The 24,727-nt window shown below is 35.4% G+C and overlaps 2 protein-coding genes across 2 annotated transcripts; both read right to left on the bottom strand.

The window, feature by feature from the left end:
* Nucleotides 1–5,602: 5,602 nt before the first annotated feature.
* LOC110817161 (Melibiase family protein) lies at nt 5,603–10,021 on the bottom strand. Its single transcript, XM_022045587.2, has 14 exons — nt 9,862–10,021; nt 9,039–9,195; nt 8,672–8,929; nt 8,239–8,413; nt 8,005–8,066; nt 7,761–7,924; nt 7,490–7,587; nt 7,162–7,220; nt 6,946–7,080; nt 6,614–6,858; nt 6,369–6,510; nt 6,214–6,289; nt 6,058–6,108; nt 5,603–5,956 (listed from the first exon to the last, which is right to left on the bottom strand). Exons 1-14 carry the CDS (start codon nt 9,909–9,911, stop codon nt 5,718–5,720), a joined length of 1,911 nt encoding a protein of 636 aa, XP_021901279.1. The 5' UTR covers nt 9,912–10,021; the 3' UTR covers nt 5,603–5,717.
* A 1,532-nt stretch (nt 10,022–11,553) lies between these two features.
* LOC110817064 (O-fucosyltransferase family protein) lies at nt 11,554–24,724 on the bottom strand. The gene is made up of 11 exons (XM_088209592.1): nt 24,279–24,724; nt 23,560–23,610; nt 23,377–23,467; nt 22,908–22,984; nt 22,022–22,110; nt 21,197–21,316; nt 13,884–14,000; nt 13,620–13,763; nt 13,144–13,267; nt 12,858–13,049; nt 11,554–12,335 (listed from the first exon to the last, which is right to left on the bottom strand). The coding sequence occupies exons 1-11, from the start codon at nt 24,585–24,587 to the stop codon at nt 11,976–11,978; spliced, it is 1,674 nt and encodes a 557-aa protein (XP_088065718.1). The 5' UTR covers nt 24,588–24,724; the 3' UTR covers nt 11,554–11,975.
* Nucleotides 24,725–24,727: the final 3 nt, after the last annotated feature.

The raw sequence follows: 24,727 nt of genomic DNA, 5'->3' as shown, positions 1-24,727 counted from the left end.
ATGGATACTAGTAGGCTGGTAAATGAAGAAAAATATGTTGTGTAATGATTGAATTGCAAAAGGCGTGATAAGTATTATGTTATACAGCTCATATGATTTCATGATGATGATAATGTTATTGCTTTCGTATATTGTTTTATGAATTTCATGTAAGTAGATAGTAAAGAATTTTATTATTGATAAAAGAATTTGTTGTAAATTATGCTACATTGGTCTTTTAGTGTTTTCTACCCATCTTTTCCTCCGTGACGGTGAGATAGTGTGATCTCTTTACTGGGCTGGTGTAGCTCATTCCTTATTTAATCATTTCAGATCAGGAAGATATTGTTCCCGAGCCCGTTCCGCAGGAAGACGGCGAAGGGGACGCCTGAAGACTCCGTAGTCATATTTATAGCTTTTATTTTCAAGTTTCTCTTTTAGTTAGTTTGTTCTTTTATACTTTGAGCACGTTTTTGGTTTTAGTGTAAGGGATGTTTAATCAAAATTTTTATTTCGTTTCCGCATTTGACCTTTTTAATACACATATTTCATTTTAAATTTCCGAGACCGTTACATCATCGTACTCTTGTTGGGGAGTGAAATTGCATATAGTTGATTAAGTTCCTCATCTTGATACTTTGAGAATTCCCCCACCATATTTTAGCTATACTTCTCCTAGTCACCACAACCAGTTGCTCATTCATTCTCATGGATTACAATAATTGATAATGTCGAAAATATTTGGAGGTTGTAATAGGTAGCTAAAAGAGGCTTGTAATTGAGGTAGTATACAAGTTTTATTTTCATTAGACTTAGACTGCGAACTTATTAAATTGAATAAATGGTTACCCTTATTTGATGCTCAAATTAATAAAAGAAAGAGATGATTCCACGTACTTCAAACTTGTTAAGTTAAATAAACGATCATTCTTAATTAATATTTGTTTGATGCTCAAATTAGTAAAAGAAAGAGAAATTTCAAGCTTAAGGAAATATGGTTTAGATTATAGAGAGAATGTCTACTATTTACTTCAATTACTTTTTTTATAACTTGATCTCAGTCACTTATGTAATTAAGTGGATAATAATGTATTAATTTCTATTAGTAGGGATCAAAATATAATAGTAATAATTTGGTTGTAGCTTAATTATAAACTTAATAATAATAGTATTTGGTTATTGATAACCAACCTTTATGATTCAAGTTTTAGGAGAAATTATGAGAAAGAAATGTAGAACCACTTTGACAAGTATGAGCTTAACACTGTATTTTATTAATTTACATGTATTATATATCTTCACTCTTCAACATCAAATATAACCTTAATTGATTTATTAAATTAATTAAAATTATGTTATGTTAACTATAAATTAAATTAACTAAATTTCATACTAGTTATTTTAACAATTATTATAAAGAACGAAAATGATAAAACTCTCAAAGTTTTTAATAAAAATGTATTTGTTTTAACAATTACATGATATCTAACTACCATCTGCATTTTTAGATTTTAGTTTAATTATTTTATGCCCACCCTTGTTGATTTTTTTTTTTTATTTAAAAAAAAAAAAACTTGTTGAATTTTCAAAAGAAAAAGTAATACATTAATTAAATCGATAAATCAATATATTCCCCGACAACATGCATATAAAATAAGATTACGCTTTATTCAAAGAATCTATTGTATTATGCACCAATAAATCACATTAATAGGACATAAAAAGAGATTATTTTAATTAATCTTGCTCAGTGTGCGTTTAATAGAGCACATAATTATGCAAACAACAGTGAGTTTATCCATCCAACCTTGCAAATTAGTACAAATAAAAAATTAACGACGTAAACATGGACAAAACTAGGATTCAGTAACGGCAATTTTATCTAAGAGAAAAAGAGAGCATAAATTGAATTGTTAACATCCACTGTTAATAAAAGATTAATATATAATAAAACAGGTTAAATATTTTATACTCGTACAATTTTGTTTGATTATATATATATTTTCTAAAGTTATGTACATTTATCTATTTCCGTCAATTTATATTAATCATGTTAATATATTTGTTATGTCTCATCGTATTTGACACATGACAATATTTGATTAAATGTTTTTTTTTTTTCACTAAATATTATATAACGTGTGAAAAAATAACTTTATTTTAATTATTTATAATAAAAAATAAAAAATTAAAGTATAAAATTAATAAAAACAAAATTATTCCTATTTTTTCTCCTCCTTCTCATGACTCACATCTCAGTTGGTTGAAAAAATTGGTTCAAATCCAACTGAGTAGGGAAGATCAATTTGGTTAAACCGATTAAATCAGTTCGTACAATTATAGTTGGCTAGTGTGGCAAAATAAATTGAGTAAATAAGCTATTAATATATATTTTTGTATTTAAGTTATATAATTATAATATATATATACACACGATACCTAAATTCCTAATCCGTATATATATATATATATATATATATATATATATATAATTAACTAAAACGTAGTATAATTGTTATATTTTTAAATCATAAAAATTAAATGTAAATTAGATATACTTTGACTAAAGGTAACGTGTATATTTCATTATTGTGAAAAAAGTTTTAACTCTTGAAAATTATGAAGGAAAATAGGCATTTACCCATGAAATTTGAAGAACAACTTTTATTTTACTTAAATTTTGTTAGAAAACAATTAAAAATATCTATATAAAAATTTTACTTTTTTAATAGATTTTTTGTTTTCAATATAAGTATTATGCTTTGAGATTTTTTTTTTACTAAAAAAGAAAAACAGTAAATTCTGAACCTCAAGTAAATAATTATATATTTTTTGTAACGATTCTAAAAATTTTAAAGAAAATAAACTATAAATTAAGTGCGAAAGTAAAATAATTAGTTAGTGTTTACATTTCTTACACAATAACTTAAAGTACCAAATAATATTACGAGAATTATCCTTTTAAAGTAAATACAAAAAAATTAAGAAAATAAACAGAAAATAAATAAAACTGACATCCTACTCGCAACCATTTTGTGAATCGGGCTCTGGATCCTGCTTATCTTGATCTAAAATAATTAATAAAAGAATAAATTACACTAATCCAGTAAAAATATCACGCTATTCACCGACACATAATTGAAGATTGGTAGAAAAATCAAAACAACTAATGGAGCTTTTAATTAAGAAAATTCATTCATCATAACAAAATTATTTACCGTCTACTTATTGTAGCGAGATTTACAAAAACAACCTGTAGAGTCAATAATATAACACATATCATGATTTCATATGCAATCGGTTGAAACAACAATTTTTCTCATGTATTAGCCTACTAATATTCATGGGGGTTCATAGGGATGTCCCCACAATGCGTGAACCATTTCCTTTAACATTTCCAATTAACGGGCCGTCTCCATACCCCGTCCGATATGAATGCCAAATTACTAAACTTCAATACCCTATCCGGTATGATGGTGAAACGAGCCGTTCCCATACCCCATTCGGTATAAGCACCAAATTACCAAGTCTCGATACCCCGTCCGGTATGAGGCAACGTTCACGGTTGGATTCTCTATGTAATGACTCCAGAAAATTTAAAAGGAAATGCATATAATAATTTGAGTGCGGAAGCGAAATAAAGATTAAGGTTAACATCCCTTACACGATAACTTAAAAATATTAACAAACATCATTGAACAAATTCTCTGAAAGAAATACGAGAAATGAAAAAAAAAATAAAAGAAACTATAAAGTATCTAGCATCAACTCGTAATCTTCTTGCAGATCAGACTCGGGAACTAGGTCCTCCTGATCTGAAATGGTTAAATAATGGGTGAGCTACACTAGTCCAGTAAGGACATCACACTATATCGCCGGCACAGAAGTAAAAGTTGGTAAAAAATCAAAAACAACTAATGGAGTACAAATTTTAAATCAATACATTCATTAAAAATAAAACTATTTTCCCTTTTACTTACCATTGGGGAATATGTGGAAACAACTTATAAAGATAATAACATCATACATATTATAACTTGATACACAATCAGTAACATAGAACATATCATAAATTCATATTCATTAACAATAACTAATCATCATTATTTTCTCGTTTCACCAGCCTACTAGTATCCATGGGGATCCATAAGGGTGTCCTCGCTACAAGTGAACTATTTTCCTTAACAATTTTAATTCTAGGACCGTCTCCATATCCCGTCCGGTATGAACGCCAGCGTCCCCTGCCATGTGGCATATTCTGGTTCGTCGGGGGCTGCCGACTGGGCATCTTGCGTAGCATAACTTTCTTAAATTATGTTTTGACATACAGTTTCTGATTTTTCTTTAAAAAATATCATCAGAACTCAAATTTTCAATTATTTTTTTCAAAATTATTTTCAATTTCATCATTTATCTATTTTTCTTTATTTTTATATTAATTTAAATTTTAAAAATATAAAAAATTATATTTATAAATTAATTTTAAATACATTAAAATTAATTGGGCATTACATTTTTACTACTAATAAAGCTATTTATAAGAAAATTTGATCCTTTGAGAAAAAGTAGAATTAAAATAAAAAAAAGGTCTAAATCGTAACTCTAATAGCTTTTGCTTAAACCTTATTAGCACAATAATTTTTACTAATGAAATCAAAAATTTTGAAATAACACGCAATGAAAATAAACTTTACTAATTATGAAAAAAATTATTTATTTTACTCAAATTTTGTTAGAAAAATTTCTCATGATTGCCTTTTAAAGATATTTATATAAAAATTTTACTTTTTTAATTGATTTTTTTTTCAGTACACTAATTTTTCAAAAGTATTATGCTTTGAGAAAAAGTGTAAAATCTAAAGCATGAGACCTCAAGTAAAGACCAACAGCTTTTTCTTAGAAATAAAGCTAATTTTTTATTTTTTGCTTTGAGAAAAAGTAGAATTAATATATAAAAAAAAAAACTGAAAATATTTAAAATTTTAATTATTAAGACATGTATAATTCGTATAAAACTCACTAATTGCATATATTTTTGAAATAAAATTTAATTAACATATAAACCATAATGCATAAAGTGAATGAGACCAGTTAGCTTGAATGTTACTCTCTCTCTCTCTCTCTAATCAATTAATGACTTTACATAGCATTAAATTATCATAAAACTAAACCTAGAACTTCATTCTTACAAAAACCTATACTACATATTATTTTTTATTATACTGTAGTATACATTATTTGTGAACCAAGTATTGTACAAAGTGAATATATGAAAATATTTATGTTTTTTTTTTTTTTTTTTAAAATTTGGATGAGCACAGTCAAATCAATTCTATTTTTATGCTAATTCAAAAAGTGGAATCCACAATTAGTAAAAAGTTCAAAGATGACTGAAAAAAATGAGATCTAGTTGCAGCCTTTGACCTCTCATCATGAAACATTATTGTTAGGGGTGAGCAAAAACGGAAAACTGGATCATTGTGTTGGGTCTGGATTGGATCATAGTTCACATATTAATGCTTCTCTGTTCAAGAGATTTCGGACCAAAGAAATATATCTGTTCATATTTGTATTTGGTTCGACTTATTGTTAGATGTTGATTGTGTTGTTTACTTATTATAAATTTAACTGAAATATATAAATTTTATTCAAAAAAACTTTGTTCTTATCAAATGAAGAATGGTGGCAGCCCACGCAAAACATACCCAGAGGCTGCCAAAGGTCTGCTATCTGATTTTTCATCTTCGTCTTGGAGAACAATAATTCAGCACAAATAACGCACAACCATGTGCCTCTACTTCCATTGACATTGAGTCGTTTACCACCCCAAAGTCCTTTCCACTCCAAACTTCTCCGCACTTACATGACGCCCCTTTCAAATGTGCCCTGGGAAGCGCCGTAGCCAGGTCTGATATCTTGGCAGATATCACCCGCTTTCCATCCTCCAGGTTGAAGAAAGCAACATATATTATTCTCCCTTCACATAGAAACAGAAAAGGTTCATCAAGTGCTTTCAAGTTCTTCAATGAGTACATTATTCATCTAGTTAATGAAACTCTTTCGTTTTGAAAGCAATACCTCCTTTTCCGGTGGCAATCCAAGAGCGAACTCCACCTGAAACAGCACTTGCTGCATGATTGATTCATTAGTATTGGCAAAAGAAAAAAAGAAAGATACTTTTGAATATCCATAATCAACAATTCGTGGCTGGAGTATCAGTGTCATGTGTATCACCTTTTTCTGAGTCGACCACTGCACACAGACCAGAATAACTATTTCTGAGTGTTCCGTTACTATTCAGCTCCCACATCTGTTTAGATTATTAAGCGTTAACTCTCAAAATTTTCATAACATAATAAACTAGAATACATATATAAACTACAGGGGACCTGGTTCTCATCCAGCCTGCAGGGTGAGAATGAGCCTCTCTTGAATTCTTTTCTTTTGGGGGAAGCATCCAAGCAAAAGTCTCTTCGGTCACTTGCTAATAAATGAAGTTTCCCTTGATACTTATCAATTGTTTGTTCATCTCTACATCAACAACCATAAGAGAGGTGAGAATTATAATGTCAACATAAAAGGCGAAGTAATAAAGCAAGAGGTAATCTAAATGTGGAAAGAAGATGCATATTACAAAGCTACAAGAAGATTTCTCTTGACTAGGCATAAAGGATCCTCAAATTTGTTCCCTGAGTTTGCCTCCCAGCAAATTTGTTCTACATCCTGACTAAGAGTTTTGACTGACCACACATTTGCTCTTGAGTCCCCGCAGCTAGTTAGACCAAAGTCAGGTCTATGCAATGTGTCCTCTTCTGTTAAGTCTCGAGAATAAATATTTTGTTTCATCCCATGTACTTCGCTGCTAGTAATATGAGGAAACTGTGGATGCAAGAAGAAAACAATTGTTAAAATGCTACTCAAAATGAAGATTATTTTAAACAGCTTCAAAAAATTGATATTACATGCCTCCATATTGTCTGAACTGAAAGAGTTTATTCTCAGTATTGTAGGATTTGTAATCAGGTTATAGGTGGTGTCATCAAGCTTCCTTAAATCTCCTCCAAACATGAGAGGGGATTTTGCCATAGCCCACAAAGTTACCTGAGAAAATAAAAGATTAAAAAACAAAGCTTCTTCATTCATTAATTGGAAACTTCTTGCTAGTACCATGATAAAACATACCTGAGTTCTTTGCTCATCCAGAGTAAGATTACACATTCTGTGGGGACCTTCATTTGAACCTAAAAAACATGAAAATTTTGAATTACTTCTCACTTTCAAGCTGCACAAGGTGATATTACTACTTCCCCTTACTAAACTCATCCTTCAAACTGAATATTATAGACAAAGTCACTCGAAGTTCTCTACTAAAAATACATTCCTATATTTGGTAGCAGATAACATCTTGGTACTATTTTCTTGTGAATTCAATTAAATTTTTGCAGTTTTCTCAGTCGTAAACTCATTGCATTTCCTCCTTGCAGCTAAACAAAATAGAGAATTTAACAACCTGGATCAGTGAGCCATCCCAGTGGTAGCATGTCTAAATCTGGCCATGACTTTCCTTGCAAGCCCCCGCTACCTATCATCTTAGCTGCAGCAAGGTCCCTGAGGCATAAAGGAAAAAGTCCATACCAAGTAAAGACAAAGAAAAAGAAAACAAAAGCCGACTAAAATAAAGAAGCAATCCAATTAAGTGGATATTAATTGATATAGAGTGCTTGATAATGAAAGCCAACAAATCTGACTAAGCAACAAATGAATATAGAGCACTTGAGCACCTTGAAATATTAAAATGGGGCACAATATCTCTCCACGAATCCCAGTCATCCGCGGTAACCCTGTACATGTTAACTAATCCATTTACTTGTCTGGCCATTGCTGGGGTCACACTGGTCCCAGGAGACAAGGAATATACAATTGGCCGACTAAGCTTATTCAGAACCTGCAAGATGCTACTTTATAAATCATTTCCACACACCAAAGTTTAAAGAGATTTCAAATATTACAATGTGCTATATGTACCTCCGATACGAAGCTTACTTCTTCTCTATCCAAATCATCACCAAATACACAATCGTGTTTTACTGCAAGGAAAGATCAACTAAATCAGACTGAGAGGAGAAGCCAGTAAGAAATTTACCCAAAAAGACTTCCAAGTTACAGTGAAATTTTGAAAAAGAAAAGATTAATTTAATCTGTAAGAAGTGGTAGTCAATTTGGATGCAGAGTGTTACTTGGCATCAATTTTCAACTCACCAAAATCAACACCCCACTCAGCATATTGCTCATAAAGTGAGCGCAAGAATGCTCTTCCTGCCCCTGAATTGGTATTCACACCCATAAAACCATTTTTCATCCATGGACAAGGCCTCTCCTTGATCCCAATATCTTGTGCCCGCCACTCTCGACCAGACTCTTGATAGGGGCCTCCCTGATGAAAAACACAAAAGGAGATAAAAAACTGAGCTTTTACACTGTTTGAGTTCCTGTAAATGTGCAGGACATCACATTATATCCAAAGGATTGCTTGAAACCAGAATGACGAGAAAATTGAATGTGATATGGCAGAATCATTGACCAATACCTTGCTAGTTTTAACATAGGGGTGCTTGCATTATATCCAAGGTATTGTTTGAAACCATGATCACAAGAAAATTTAATATGCTATGGCAGAATTGCTGGACAATACCTTGCGAGTATCTAAGATAGGGGTGTTTGCATTGACTGCTTGTGTACTTATTCCTCTCATAACATGGATTCCAAACTTAAGACCCATGCTATGAACTTTATTGGCGATTTCAGTGAAACCTTTCCCACCTTTAGACGAAGGCCACCTCTCTGGATCTGGTTGCATCCTGCCCCATTCATCAATCACATCAAATCCAAGAGAATCAGCATAAGCACCATCCACCTTCCGCCTATACCAGAGGTAATCCACCACAACATACTGCATCCAAACATAGGAGAAAATAATTTAATATTCGTCACGAGTGGTAAAACGTTTAAGATAAAATGATTTCAGTCGAGGAGAACTGGTTACAATCAATCATTTGTACCTCATATCCATAAGCATGAAGACGACTGGAAACAATTTCAGCATTTTGCAAAAACTCTTCTTCAGAAATGATCCAGGAAAACGAATCATAAGAGTTCCAACCTCTTGGAGGTGACCTAGCATGTATTGGTTCTTTGCCATAACTTCCAGATAACCCCCTGAAACAGGCGTTTCACTAGTATACATATCATTTGGTTATAAATGGATTACCGAGCGAAAGCTTTATAAACCTTGAAAATTGCATAGAGTAGAAGCAACTGGCCCCTTCAGAAACATATAATATTAGCAAAATATCAGTGGATAAGACATGCAGTATTAAAAATGTATTCAATTTTACAAAATACTCCACAGATCCAAATATGAGAATCCATTTATTCTTTGTCGTTTATTCCGAACATAATATAAGAAAATGGATTTCCATTGACCAACAAACTGTTCTACCCAGTTCCATGAATTTCATAAACAAATACCAGCACAAAGATATTCTCAAATTTGGTCTAGTTATCGCCAAACTTATGATACCAAAAAATTATAGAATTTTTTTTTCTTTTAGAAAAATCAGAACAAGTTCAGCACAATATCTCAAGCTTAACAAACTAGAAATTCAGTCTAATCGTCCCAAGTTGACGAAGTCGCTAGTAATCGCCGGAAGACACAGATTAGCAACTACACACAGGCTTTATCAAAAACAAAAAACTACCCCACATATATAAGAAAGAGAATTCTAATTCCAAATCTCTAAAGATCACGGAGGCGATAATGCTGTGATCGTTATCAAGAGCAGAAATGAGAAAATCTGACAGAGAAGTGGAGAAAACAAGTACCGGCATGCAGAAAGAAGAAGAGACAGGAAGAGAAATTTCAAGCCCGACATCTTCGTGATCACGAGGCTGATACTGATGATGAGACTCGAAAATGATGAGGCTTTGAAGAGGTGGCTGTGGCTTTTTGTGGTCCTGCCCGTTAGAGTAATAAATTAAGCTCGGTAGAAAATGAAAAAGAAGAATCCGGGAAAACGAGCCTAGTTGGCAGTTATAGGAAGAAATGATTGCTAGGTATATCAGTATAGCCAAGATAAGTAAAAGAAACTTTGTTTTTTTTTTTTTTTTTTTTTTTTTTTTTTTTTATATGTATTGAGAGAAAGTAAGAAATTATAATTTTTATAATTTTATGTAATTTATAAAATAATTTTCTCTTCAATGCTTGATTTATTTTCTTTTTAATAATTTAATTTATTTATTTTTTTATCATTTTTTTAAAAAAATATTTATTTTATTAATATATTATTAAAGATAAGATAACAAACTGAATTTCATTTCTACGAATTTATTATATTTTAAAATTATTATTATTTTTTAATGAAAATTAAATTTATTAGTTAGGAATAGTCATAATTAATTTAGGAAAAAAAATTAATCAGTTACATTAAGATATTTTTTTTCTAAAAAACTGACGAGCATCCATAAATTTGAGAGTTGATGTTTACAATTTTGTGAATGAGGAGAAGTCGTCTGATAGTGATTGCAGCTGACGGGTTGATGGGACCTCTTGCTGTTTCTTAAAGATGTAAAATCCATTTTCTCTCAACCTCTTTGTTAAGACATTCCTTATCTCAAAATGCATAACTTAACGTTTTCCTATTTCTTGATGCCGAGTGGCTTAACACTTCCGTAATTGGATTCTTAACACTCATTTCTCATTGCTATTAACATTCGTATTGGCAACTTTTTATATAATTCTTTTGAATTTTAAATTTGTATAAGCATTTCTTTTTTCTTTTTTTTTTTTTGTAATTTCTCATGAAAAAGATATATTTTAATAAATAGATGGCTGAAATCAATATTAGAAGGCAACTAAAGAAAAACTAATTTTTTTTTTTTTTTTATCAAGATACAATCAAATAAATTTGCGCAAATAAAAAAATAAAAAAAAAACTTTTAATCACCCTAATAGAAAACCTTAATATGGGTAGAATTTTAGTAATTGTTCATAATACTCTGCACATGCAACTATTGAAGTAAAAGGTTAAGTGCCTATACCAAAGTGATTAAAAGTTTTAAGTATGAGTTCATAATACTTACAGTTAACCATACAAGTATTGAAATTAAAAATTGTTTGTAAAAGGCTCAATGCTTATGAAATGTTAAAAAATTTACTGTCAAACATGATATCTCATTTTCTTAATACTAGTCCTAACCACTCAACACCAAGCATACTTTCTTTCAAAAACCAAAGGAACTAATCGCCTCCCTACCCTAGAAAATACTTCTGAAAAGCCACTGTCAAAGCTGCTTTTGCCTACCTACTAGCTATGTGCACAAGCCGAGAACCTACACCATTGGAGTCGGAGCCTTTCGTATAAACCACTTCTATAAAAAATGAGACTCAATTTCAATTTTGCGCTTGCTTGATTTCAATTCAAACAACTTCGTGCCATAGAGAGTGTTGGAAACCCATCTCATCACCTTCCCCACTTTCAAGCCAATTAGTAGTTTCATATTTTAAAGAGGTAACAATTGTGTGAAGAACAGACATCTTGCTCATTTCACTAATATTTTTACATCATCTTCAATGATACACAAAATGTTTACCTTATATTCAAGACAAAGCTGCTAAGTTTTATCTATAACCCTTCTGATGTAATTGCCTATGAGTTTATGCACGGAGGGATACAGCAAATGATCACTAGAAGAGAGCCACCGTTTGCACCCATCCCATTTAAATTCTGCTTCTAGGGCAAATACCTAGCAACATAGTTTAAGCCTCAACTTTCCCAGCCTAAAACTCTGTTAGCACTCTCTCCAAATTCATCACTTATATCTTGTGGGTAAAAGAATTTCCAGTTCTCAAATGATGATGTGCCAGCTCTTCCCTGCTACGATCCTCAGAAGAAATCAGTGTAAAACTTGCCAAAAAAAAAAAAAAAAAAATCAAGTTATCAAGCTTTACACATGCAAGGAGTCAGAGGGTTCTCCCAAAGGTCATAGTTAGGAAAGGTTTCTTCGGGCAATCCAGTTCTTGTCTGGTGGGTGACAACCACATCCTCCACAAAAGTGGCCCAACCCATGTAAGGGTCCCCAAAAGACTTGGACATAAGTCCCTTGTCTGGTTTTATAGATTTTTGCCGGTGACCCATGTATCTTCGTGCCCCTATGATCAATTTGGCAAAGTTACCCCCGTGTGTCATCACGAACACATCAGACTTCAAGCATACTAAGAAATCAAGAGCAGCCAGGCTTGTTACATGTTTTCTAAAAGCAGCCAATTCATCCTTGCTTGCCAACTCCTCCTTTGTTACCTGTTATAGAAAGGCAGGTGGAAAGTGAGCATGCTCAGTTTATCTTTCCTTCATATAAAACCTAGAGGGCAGTGAGATGAGAATTAAACACTTGTTTTCACTGTCATTTGCATCCATCCCATATAAGTGCGTCCATCCCATATAAGATGTACCCATGTATGAACCATTGTCGAAGGGTATGAATGTGTACTAAAAAGTAGTAGCAAGTATTCTCTTCCTGAGTTTTATTGCAATAGCATATGATCATGGACATTACTATACTTCTGGTGGACCTAGAAGTGGTTGTAAAACCAATAGTGCTAAAAAGTGATTGTGCCATTCTATGCCATAGATAGTTTTAGAAATGGGAAGACCCCTTTCACTTTCAGCTGACAAGGTATGATTTTGAGCAGCAAGATTATCCAGCTGGCACTCATCACTTAATTTCACATTTCAGCCCAAAAGAAAACATTTTTGTTTCGAGTAAAAAAAAAAAACTGAGTCAATTGACTTACTGCATGAAAAATTGACCCATATGCTTACCAAATTAGGGAACATGTTCCTTAGTGGTGCCATCCTATTCTGTCCACCATAGACCTGCCCAGAAGCAACATAGATTTGTGTCTCCTTTGGATAGCCCATTGCTCTAAGAATGACTGCTACTTCTCCAGGCTCAAGAGGACACCGTCCTTCCTTCCGTTTCTGCAGGGCCAGCTGCCAGAGATGGGACCCATTCTGCATAACAAGGTAAGCAGAGTACAATAACCATCAGTAGGGGATCCTTCAAGTGTTCCACCGTAATCACAAAACTGATAAATTTATAAGTCACCTTATAACGTCGGGGCCATTCCTTCTTTCGGTATTCTGCCATTCTAGCTTTCTCCTCCCTTGTTCCCACAAAATCACAGAAAGATAGACCTACCATTCCTTTCTCGAATCTAAGATGAAGAGCCCTGTTTAAGAAGGCATTGTTAATAGGAGACACTACTAGATCCTATTTGGTTCATTCTCCGTCCAACTAATTCCTAGTTCTAATATTCATTTTCCTTTCAATTCAACTAATTCCTAGTTTTACTTTTTATATTAGTCTTGAAATACATATCAAGGCTAACACAAAAATTAGAAGTAGAAATACTAGGAACTGAATGAAATATGGACCAAACAAGCCGTTAGAGTTAGAATAAGAGAAATCAAAACATGAATTCATGAACTTCTGAACGAAATATGGATCAAACGAGCCGTTAGAGTTAGAATAAGAGAAATCAAAACATGACTTCATGAACTTCTGACACCAGTCTCACATACATGTAAGGATTGGAACTTCCTGTGCGGTTTCGCATCCTTGATACCAGCAAATCAGCCATCTGCTCTATCTCAGGAAGAAATTTTAGTGCATGATAATTCACCCGACATCTTAGCCTGTTTATTTCTGGAGGAACATTATCATAACTGAGCCAAACACCAAAACGAACAGGAAAACAAAAAATATTATTGACGACACAAGAAAATTTTCATGGAGCAAAATTTTAAATTTGATGCCATGTAATATCAATAATATTAATGACTTACCCCAAACGATCAACAAAAGGTTTCAGGGCCATTATCTTCTTCTCCTTTATACGAGGCAAAACATTGTCAATGTAGAACTGTGCTGGTGCATATTTTGGAATATTTTTCACTGTCCGCCTACAATACATCATACAAATTACTTTGCGAAGAAAAAGCCAGTTGTGGCAAAATGAAATGTGCATTTATCTGTTCAAACTATCTCGAATTGAATTTAATCCAGAGAACTTTATATTGAATATTTAGAAGCTCATTGTCAAAAATTTTCAACACATTATTTTTTCAGAAGACTTTTTATAGAAGACTTTGATAAGAAACTAAGAAGAACAGAAGAAATTGGCAGGAAAATTGATGATCTCAGTAAGTAAAGTGATAGCAAATTCAAAAGTGCTATAGTCTCTCCCTTACACTTCTTTTCCCAAATTTCTCAATGCCTCTCAGTCTCTCTCCTCCCGCCCTATATTCCTCTCCCTCCTAACTAACGTATGTTATTTCAGTTTCTTTTCCTCCCAATAACAGAAATGCCCCTCACCCGAAAGGACTACATTGCTGGCGGGTCTAACTTGCAAGCTCACCCTTCCCTCTTTCCATCTCCTTCTACACACAAACTTAATTAGGTGTCCATAAATACCCTGGGTTGCCAAAGACACCTTGTCCTCAAGATAGAAGTGTGGAAATTACTGGACACTCATGTCTGCTGCCTCCTAAGAAGACTCAAAGTCCAGTAACCCTTTCCATAGAATCAGGACCTCTCGTGTTGCTTCCTTGTAATGAACTCCTAACACATCTTCAGGTTCCACAAGCCATTCCAGCTCAGAATCCAGTGCAGTTGGTAGTGGTTGGAACTTCACACCAGCCCCTAAAACCTGTTTAAGCTGTGATAAATGAAAAACAGGACGGATGGAGGTTGAGGTAGGTAATTCCAGCTTCTAGGCAGCGGGTCCAATGCATTGTATAACCTTGTACGGGCCAAAAAAACAAGGGATAGCTTCTCATTCAGTTTTGTAGCCAAAATGCACCAAAGGTATGGTTAGAGCTCTAAATACACCCTATCCCATCTTTAAACACCGCATCATAGTGCTTCTAGTCAGCTGGCCTTTATCTGCCCTTGAGCCCGAAAAAGGTGTGTTTTGAGGGTTTCTAATATGGTATCCCTCTCAAGTAGCTGCTGTTCCAACATCAAATTGCCCGTGCTTTTAGCCCTAAAATGCAACAAAGGGGCAGATCCCTCCCATAGACAAGCTTAAAAGGAGTGGTGGAAATAGATGAATGATATGTAGTGTTACACCAATACTTGACCCATGCCAACCAAGAAAACCATGTTGATGGTTTCTCTGATGAAAATTGGTAATTTTCCAAGCACCTATTTGCCACTTCCATTTGACCATCCGCCTATTGGTGACAAATAGTACTTCTATGCAGCTGCATACCTGTAGGTGAAATAGATCCCCCAAAAGTAACAAATGAATACTTTGTCTTGATACGATATGATTGGTATGGAATTCCATGAAGCCATACTACCTCCTTAGTAAAGGTGGTAGCCATTATGTTAACTGAATATGGATGCTTAAGAGGGAATCCCATACTTAATCTGCCCAGAATCACCAGTATTATAGTGAACCCTTGTGACTTAGGCAATCCTTCAATAAAAACCATCACAATATCTTCCCATATAAGATGGGGTATGTGAAGCGATTATAACAAGCCTGCTGGGGTAAGCGACTAAACCCTATTCCTTTGAAAAGTTTCCCATGTCTCAACAAATTTCTTTACGTCTTTTTTCATATCTGACCATTACAAATCTGTCATGATATTGTAAGTATAGAGGAACCCAGAGCACCCTCCCACCAGACTAGCATGAAACTCATGGAGAACAAGGGGAATCAAATCGAATCCCATGGCAAGACTACGCAGCCCTTACTTAGTAGTTCCCATTTATCAATGAATAATTGGGCCATGTACTTGGGTCAAATTGTACTTTCTTTTTAATTTGGGAGAGGCAAGGGTCAGCCTCCCCTGTGCTGCTATCTTCTGGATTTCAAGGACCATAAGGCAGGTGAGACTGGATAGCTCAGGTGTGATGTGCTGCCTTGACAAATCATCGACAACTTTATTTTCCAATGTGGGTTTCTATTGAATCTCAAAGTTATATCCTATAAACTTAGACAACCAACTTGGTACCAGCACGCCCTATCCTATGTTCCAACAAGTACCTTAATGAGCGTTGGTTAGTGCGTACCACAAACAGCCTTCACAATAGATAGTGGTGCCACTTCTGAACTGTTAAGACAATTGCCATTAATTCCTGTTCATACATTGATTTCCTTTGAGCCGAATCAGACAAGGTTTGACTGAAATATGCAACCAACCCTTTTCCTTGGGTCAATACTGTAGCTACCTCTGATCCGAATGCATCTGTTTCTAAAATGAAAGGTTTACAGAAGTCAGGCAACGATAAGATGAGGATAGAGACCATTGCTTGTTTTAGGTACTTGAAAGCTTCCTCCGCCTCAGGATTCACAGGAATGCATCTTTGTGCAATTGCCTGGTAAGAGATGCTACAATTGGCTTGTAACCAGCCACAAGTGGACAGTAGTAGCCTATCAGGCCTAAGAACCCCCATAGACCTTTAAGACACCTCCAAGATGGACATTTCAGCATGACCTCTATCTTGCTTGGGTCAAATGCTACTCCTTCTGCGGACACCAAATAGCCCAAGTACTCAACTTGAGACATAGAGAAGGTGCAGTTCTTTTTCTTTTTCTTTTTTTTTTGGAAATGATAGCAAAGGTGCATTTCTTATGCGGCATACAATTCTCTGCTGTTAGCACTTCTAGGACCAATTTAAGATAGTTGTACATGTGCATTGTGATCATGGCTATTAATATATTATCACAAAAAACCAAGACAAACTTCTGAAAATGGGGTCAAAATACTCTAGTCGTTGATGACTCAAAAGTGACAAGTGCATTGGAAGTCCAAATGGCACAACCAAAAACTCATAACACCCTTCATGTGTGTGAAAGCTGTTTTAAGGATATCCTCCTGGCAAAAACAAATTTGGTGGTATCCGGATGTGAGATCAAGCTTTGAAAATACTCTCTTCGTCAATGACTGAAAAGTGGCAAGTGCATTGGAAGTCCAAATGGCACAACCAAAAACTCATAACGCCCTTCATGTGGGTGAAAACTGTTTCCAGGATATCCTCCTGGCAAATGCGAATTTGGTGGTATCCGGATGTGAGATCAAACTTTGAAAATACTCTATTCGTCAATGACTGAAAAGTGGCAAGTGCATTGGAAGTCCAAATGGCACAACTAAAAACTCATAACAGCCCTCATGTGTGTGAAAGCTGTTTCCAGGATATCCTCCTGGTAAACTCGAATTTGGTGGTATCCAGATGTGAGATCAAGCTTTGAGAAAACTTATGCCCCATGCAGTTTATCAAGTAGTTCATCTATCATGCATAAAGGAAAATGATCCAGTGTCAGGACTCTATTAAAGATCGGTAATCAACACAAAATTGCCAACTTCCATTTTTCTTCTTGACTAGCTGCATTGGACTTGAAAAAAGACTCACATTAGACTGGATGATGCTCGCTGCTAGCATTTCCGGGACCAACTTCTCTAATTCATCCTTTTACAAACGAGGGTATCTATAGGGTTGCACATTAATCAAAGAGGTTCTCCTTTAACTGAATTATGTGATCCACTTCTCTCATTGACGGTAACTCCATAGGCATTTCAAAGACTTATTGAAATTGCCCCAAGTGTTCTTTGATTAGGTCCAGCAGGTCAGATATGTTGTCTTCCAGTGTGGCCATCACAACCCAGATTCCACCAAGACCCCTTGGCCTCCATAGTGGATCTCTTTCACCATGGTTTTCAAGAATACACATTATTTATTCACAGGTAGCTGGTTACAGTTGATGTCCATACCACCCAATGTCCCAACCATTGCATCCCTAACACCACCCAAGTGCTGCCCAGATCCAAAGGAAACAAATCTTGCACTATTTTAGGCTTTGCATAATTAAAACCACCCTTCAACAAATTCGTCTTCCTTTCATCGCCACGCTGTTCCCTTGACCATTCCATAATTGGTAGTCCCCACTAACTTGGCCCTAATGATATTGTGCATTGCCCCACAATCAATAAGTACGGTCACCTAAGTGCCCCTAATGGCCCCCTTCAGCCTCATAGTCCTAGGGTGTAGATAACCCAACCACTGAATTTAGGGAAAGTCCAATAGTCTCAGTGATATGATCTGCTGATTCCCCTGCTTCAATCATCCCTGGCTGTCCTTCATTCCCATCGTCTTCATCATTGAATACTAGTAACACTCAAAGTTACTTGTTTTGCATATGCGACCTGTACACTTCTCGTCACACTTGAAGCATAATCTTTTGGTTCTCTGGCCAACCATTTAGATTCTGGCAACCTTTGAACAGATACATCTTTTTTCCCCCCCCGCCTTGAAAGGCGCTCTTCTAACACCACTAATCGTGTGATAAATGGTTCATGCCCCCTCCTAATGAGCTTCTCTGGTGAGGAGAAACTCATCCTGTCATTTTGGGTTCCCTTCAGCACACTCTTTCTATCTTCTATTAGCTAAGTGAGATCCATAATCTGATCCAGTCCCGTGGAATTCATTAGCCTAAGTTTAGCCCTGACTTTTGGTTTTAATCCATTAACAAAAGTGCTCAAGGACCTCCATGACAGCCCTTGGAGCAGCACCAAGAGCAATTAGAAATATTGACAATATGTTGTCACAGTTCCCTGCTGATGAATGTCCAGAAACTGCTCAAAGAGGGTGTTGCTCCGTGTCTGCCTGAAACGCAGCAGCGACCTATGTTTGAAGTCTTCCTAATCAGCAAACAATTCTCTGGCTTAACTCTACTAGAACCAGGATAGTGCATCGCCCTTGAGACTCACCCCTGCCAGTAATCTTTTCCCCAGCGTCAAGCACTTGATCTTGAAGTATCACTCAACAACGAATATCTAGCCATCTCGGTTTTCCCCGATGAAGGTCAGCATTTCTAATCGACAGGCTCCCCACCATTCCCTTACTTATTGCAACCGGCTCAAGTGCATGCCACCTTCACCATATCCCGACACCCACCACGTGTCGTCCAAGGAGTTTTTCCTGCTTGCCTAACAATCCAATTGGGCATGGGGATTTTTACAGGGGTTGCAGCGAATCCTCTATCATCCCTCCAAATGACTCTCCCATGACCAGCAACTTTTCTGACAATGCATATTGACTGGCCATAGTCAACATTATCTAGTGGGTCTCCTCCAAAGCATGTAGTGCCTACACAATGTTCCACGACAACCATTCAACCAATACTCCAAACCTAGTATTCTCTAGAGTTTTTCCTTTGTCGTTAAGCTCTTGCTCCATCAAATCCATCCTTGTGTACATCTTTTTATGTGCCACCACAATGATTGTTGCCTCTTATACCAATTGATAAGAAACCAAGAAGAATAAAAGAAAATTGCAGGAAAATTTATGAACTCAGTAAGCAAAGTGATAGTGAATTCGAGAGTGCTATCATCTCTCCCATTACACGTCTTTTCCCAGATTTCTTGATGCCCTTCACACCTCCTCCCACCCTATATTCCTCTCCCTCCTAACAAATATTTGTTATTTCAATTTCTTGTCCTCTCAATTAGAAAAATGCCCCTCATCCAAAAAGACTGCATTGCTAGCGGGTCTAACTTGCCAGGTCACTTGGAAGAGAGGGCTCCTTTCAAAGGGGGGAAGGCTCACATTGGTCAAAAGTACATTGAACAATCTCCCAATTTATTTTATGTCGTTATTTATTTCAAAATTTTTTTTATGTCATTGTTGACTATACCTGTGAATGTTGCTAAAAGATTAGAAACAATCCAATGTAGATTTTTGTGGGGTGACATAGAGGGAACATGAAATATCATTTGGTTGCATGAAGTGATGCGAAAAAACCATTCTCACTTGGGGGGTTGGTTATTAGGTCTCTTGTTGAGATGAATGAGGCTTTGCAAGAGAAATGGTTGTGGAGATTCTTGGTAGAACATGATGCCTTATCGAGAAGAGTGATTACAGTGAAGTATGGGTTGGACAAGAAGGGTTGGTTCACCAGATTGAATTCGAGACCATATGGCAAAAACCTGTGGAAAAAGATTAGTAGAGACAAAGTTAATTTTCAAAGTAATATCAGATGAAAGGTGAGGAAAGGAGATAGGATAAGACTATGCTTTAGAGGATGGGGCACTCAGAGATCAATTTCCTCAGATTTATGCTATTATTCAACAGAAGGATATCATGATATGTGATACAGTAGAGACGAGGGGAGGTATCAACGAGTGGCAGATTACAGAGCAAAGAAATTTGAATGACTAGGAGATTGGAGAATATGAACAGGTACTTAGAATTTTAGCCAACATACCTCTTGATGATAGTAGTTATACCCCTGTGTGGTGTTTGACAAAAAACGCGATCTTCACAGTCAAATCCTGTTATAGACAGCGATATAAAATGAAGGGATTGCTAATCCTATTCTGTATAGGGAGATTTGGAAAGGAAAAGTCCCACCCGTATCTCCTTTTTTGCTTGTGAAGCGAACAGGGAATGTATTTTGACTATAGATAAACTTAGAAGGAGAGGCAAAACACTGGTTAATGCATGCTACTTTTGCAAAAGGACAGAGGAAAGTTGCAATCATGTTCTACTCTAGTGTCCTGTAGTGAAAAGGTTCTGGTCAATGGTTTTAAGCACTCTTGATATCAGCTGGGTGGTTTTCGGTTGGGTTAAAAATGAAATTTGCGCGTGGATGGGGATGGGAAGTTGGAGTAAACATGCTGAGATAATCCCTCTTACTACATTTCGGGTGATGTGGAAAGAGTGTACCAGAAGGGCTTTTGAGGTGATAGAGGATACAGATGGATATGACTTACTTAAAAATAGGTGGTTCCAGACCCGTAGTTTTTTGTTGTTGGGTCACTCCATCCAATCTTTTGGGGAGTTAGGGAACATATTAGATAACCTAATAGATTTGTAAATAATCTGTAAATGGGTGGTACCCCCTTGGTACCAATATATATACACTTATATAGTTTTTTTTTTTAAAAAAACTTGCCAGCTCACCCCTTCTCTCTTTTCCCTCTCCTTTTATAACAAACTTAATTGGGTTTCTATCAGATTGTTAGGCACATTATTACCGCAAAACACCCAGTGTGGGATCACCAAACACTGATAATATCAGTTTTCAATTCATAATTCTTGAATTCCCAATATTTTGCATCACTGTGACACACACTATCAAGAAACATACCTGATGCTGGTAAACAACTCTGATTTGTCAGTAAACCATTCAGGTATATCACGGACGATTCGCACATCATCTTTCAAGTAATCAATGAAATGATCAACATCAAAAATGTCTTCAAATTTTCTGCAGGCGTTGTTAAAAATGTTGTAAGTGAAAGAAAATGTTACTGATGCTAACTAATAATAGGTTGACCATAACAGAAAAAATGTTACTGATGCTGGTGTGCTATATAAGTTGACAACTTGAAGTTGACTAAAATACAAAATCAAAATTCCCAGATCCAGGAAAGAATACCATGAATCTCAATCAATTCGCACATTATAAACTCAGTATCAACACCAATATTTCTAAATCCTGTACTTACTATCTAGAAGTGTTGGGTTATGAAGAGGTAATATCATTGCAATAAACAAGACTATAAACAACCAACCAGAAAATAAGACTATGTTCCGAAAAAAATCCAGAAATTTTGTGGAATTCATTCTAAATTACACTTAGTTCAACTAGTATATGATAAAACTTCTTCCTATAATGATAAAAAAACATATTTAGAATTTTATGCAGAATTTAAAAGATCTTTCTATTTTTTTTTTATCAATTTTGGTCATTTCAGTCATCTCCTACTTGAACAAAGTGTTAAATTATAAATGAATTCTCTAAAATACATGAGTGCATAGCCTAAGTTTCCATCTTCACAGTCAAAACAAGAAACAAGAAAATTAAGTGAAGTGCTTTTCTTTGACAGGAAAGTTGTCGTATTATATAGATTGGTTATGAAGAATGAGATCACTTGAAAACAAAAACAAGAGAATCAGTCTAGAATCTCACGTTTGGTCCTTCCAAATCTGATCCTGCTTCAGCACTGGCAAAATAAGGGTAGCATTCATTATTTTGGCCACAGCCACGGCATTACATATCTACAAACATGAAAACATGGAATCAGAAAATTCCCATAATTTAGCAAACAAGGAGAAGATTGCAAGAACTAGAGGATGAAGGTAGCGCAACAACATAGAAACAAAATCAGAAATCAACAGAGTAGCTAAAATAAAAATTTCCAGGAACCTTATTTCTTCACAGAATTTAGTGGTATAGCTAGCATGTCTTTTTCTTGAGATAAGAGTAAGAATTATGTTACTATAGACACCAAGGGGGCGCCGCCCATTTACAAAAAATTTACAACTCAGTTATCATGAGGCAAAAAAGTCATTTAGCATAAACACCAAATTCAATTGAAATTAGGTGTCATTCAAAGCAAACCCCTCATTCTGGTTCAAAATGGGACTCTTTTTGTAAGATCAGCTTCTGGCATTCACAAATGCAATATTTTCAAAGAACATTTAATATGATTACATACTATCTGACATTCCAAAATAAGCCTATGACCATTTTTCTAGTTTTATTTCAAGGTCATACAACATAGAGAATCCATTATATCCAAATTCATAGGATTTCACATCACAACCATGAAGATGGGATAATCATAGTTACATATAACCAATCACCAAGAGATACTCCACAGAGTCTATTGAGCTCCCTCAAATTCGAATATGGAAGAAGGAATATAACATTCAAAATCATGTATTAGAGAACCAGGAAACAGAAGGCAACAAGTAAGAGCTGATAACAAGGAATAGAAGGCATATTAATGGATTCATAATTGCATGGAAAGGACTTTGTCAATTAGGCTATATTTGGTAGAACAGATTCATACAGCAATTCTTTGCTGATTCAGACCACCCTCTGCATGGATAAATACATAACCACCTGTTTCATTCTCAGGAGGAAGATCTGCATCAAGTCAAGAAAAGTTACTAGGTTAACATGTAAAAACTCTAAATTTGAGATCAAGAATGTTAATGTCAACATTTCAAAGTTATCAGCATGCCAATCAATGAGTTATGAAATTTTTTCCTTCAAGGCATATGCATGATACACATAGGAATCCTAAAGTCTCGTGCAAATTTATGCTTTCTAGAAAAGCTAATTTTCATCTATGCTTCCAAGAAATAAGCTACCATTTACAAATTCTCTATGATAATTACTAAAATGCACAATAAGAGAAAGAAAACCTTCCCAAATACACGAAAAAGACACTTTAAAAGAGAAAGAGCTACAATGGGATTAGATCTAGAGATCAGAGGGCAGTAAAATCTCCATTATACGACAAAATCACAACTCACCTGATATTCCACCATTACGGCGTTCAGCACAAGGCTTCCAAGAGGTAGTGGCAGAAAAAGGATTCTCCCAGAGAGAGGAAGATTCCTTGACCTAAAAATAGAAAAATTAATCAAAGATTATGTGTATAAATTATAAAAAACTAAAATGGTGCTGCGACCCAAAATAAACACTTCAACACTTACATGTGGACAGTGAAGCACAATGCCATCTTTCTTACACAAGTATGGTGCATTCTACAGAAAAATTCCAGAGTGGTTAGAAGTGCAAGATACAGTATCCTAATGTACGTAAGGCTAACGATCGAGGATGATGATTTACTTCTCAAGAAGAAAAAACATTGTTTTCGAATTCACAAATAATGATTAAACACAAATTCAAAATTATTGGGCACGACATAGATATAAATTGCATGAGGCCAGATCTCACACCCTAAAATTCCATAGATTAGGCAACTTTTCAACTGCCACAAAAAACTACATACTTCACTGTAGAACTACAATGTTATCACTTAACTTTTCTTAAAGGCCATGATATACTAGAGCGAAAATATAGCACCATCCACAAAATGCTTTAGTTGAATCTAGAAAAGGCATTGATTTCTGCTGCTACTTTATCCAAAATAATCAACTATCAAATATCAACAACACCAATTAACTAAAGCATGTGAAGAAAATACAAAACGGAGAGATGCAATGCAAGCGCATTATAAAATTGAATCCAGGTTACCAAATTGTAAGGTGGCATTAACAAACGGTATCAAGATCACCAAATAACTGGTGGTTCAAATGGTTTCAGTAAAAGGAGCAAAACAGAGGATAATCAATTAAACATAACTCATTTCGTCTTCTCATCTGCATATTTCTATATCTTGAAACCCGAAACCAGAACAGGAAGGACTCACCAACCGATTAACGATCGAGAAGATGGAGACCAAGCCAACGAGAACAACAATAAGGAGCAAGAGAAGTGAGATCCTGTTGTTGTGAGGAGAAACCCTAGGATCTTCACCGAAGAAGGGGAAAAGAGAGTGAAAAAACGAGGTCCAGAACGGACGGTCCCGATCTCTCGAGGGATGGCGTGGACGATCTTCGTCGTCGTCCCCACCGTCGGTGAGGCGATCGTGAACGTGAGGGGAGGAGGCATCTTCGTCCCGCAACGGAGAAGAGGAGGTCCGGCTCCCGAGCGAGCTCGAGTGCCTGAGCTCCGCCATGGCTCGCTTTGGACTGTACGTAGCCAGCTCTCTCCTTGTCTCAAGCTTCTCGCTTCGATTTTTGGCCCTTTCTATGGTTTCAGCATATCAGTTTCCCTCGTGGATATAGAAGGTCCCTTTCAGTACAGTACGTGCGGGTA

This window comes from Carica papaya, chromosome 8 (assembly GCF_054855325.1).
Source record: "Carica papaya isolate Zhongbai chromosome 8, ASM5485532v1, whole genome shotgun sequence".
Classification (NCBI taxonomy): Eukaryota; Viridiplantae; Streptophyta; class Magnoliopsida; order Brassicales; family Caricaceae; genus Carica; species Carica papaya.
The sequence above is the reverse complement of the archived record's forward strand: the minus strand, read 5'-3'. Positions and strand labels throughout refer to the sequence as shown.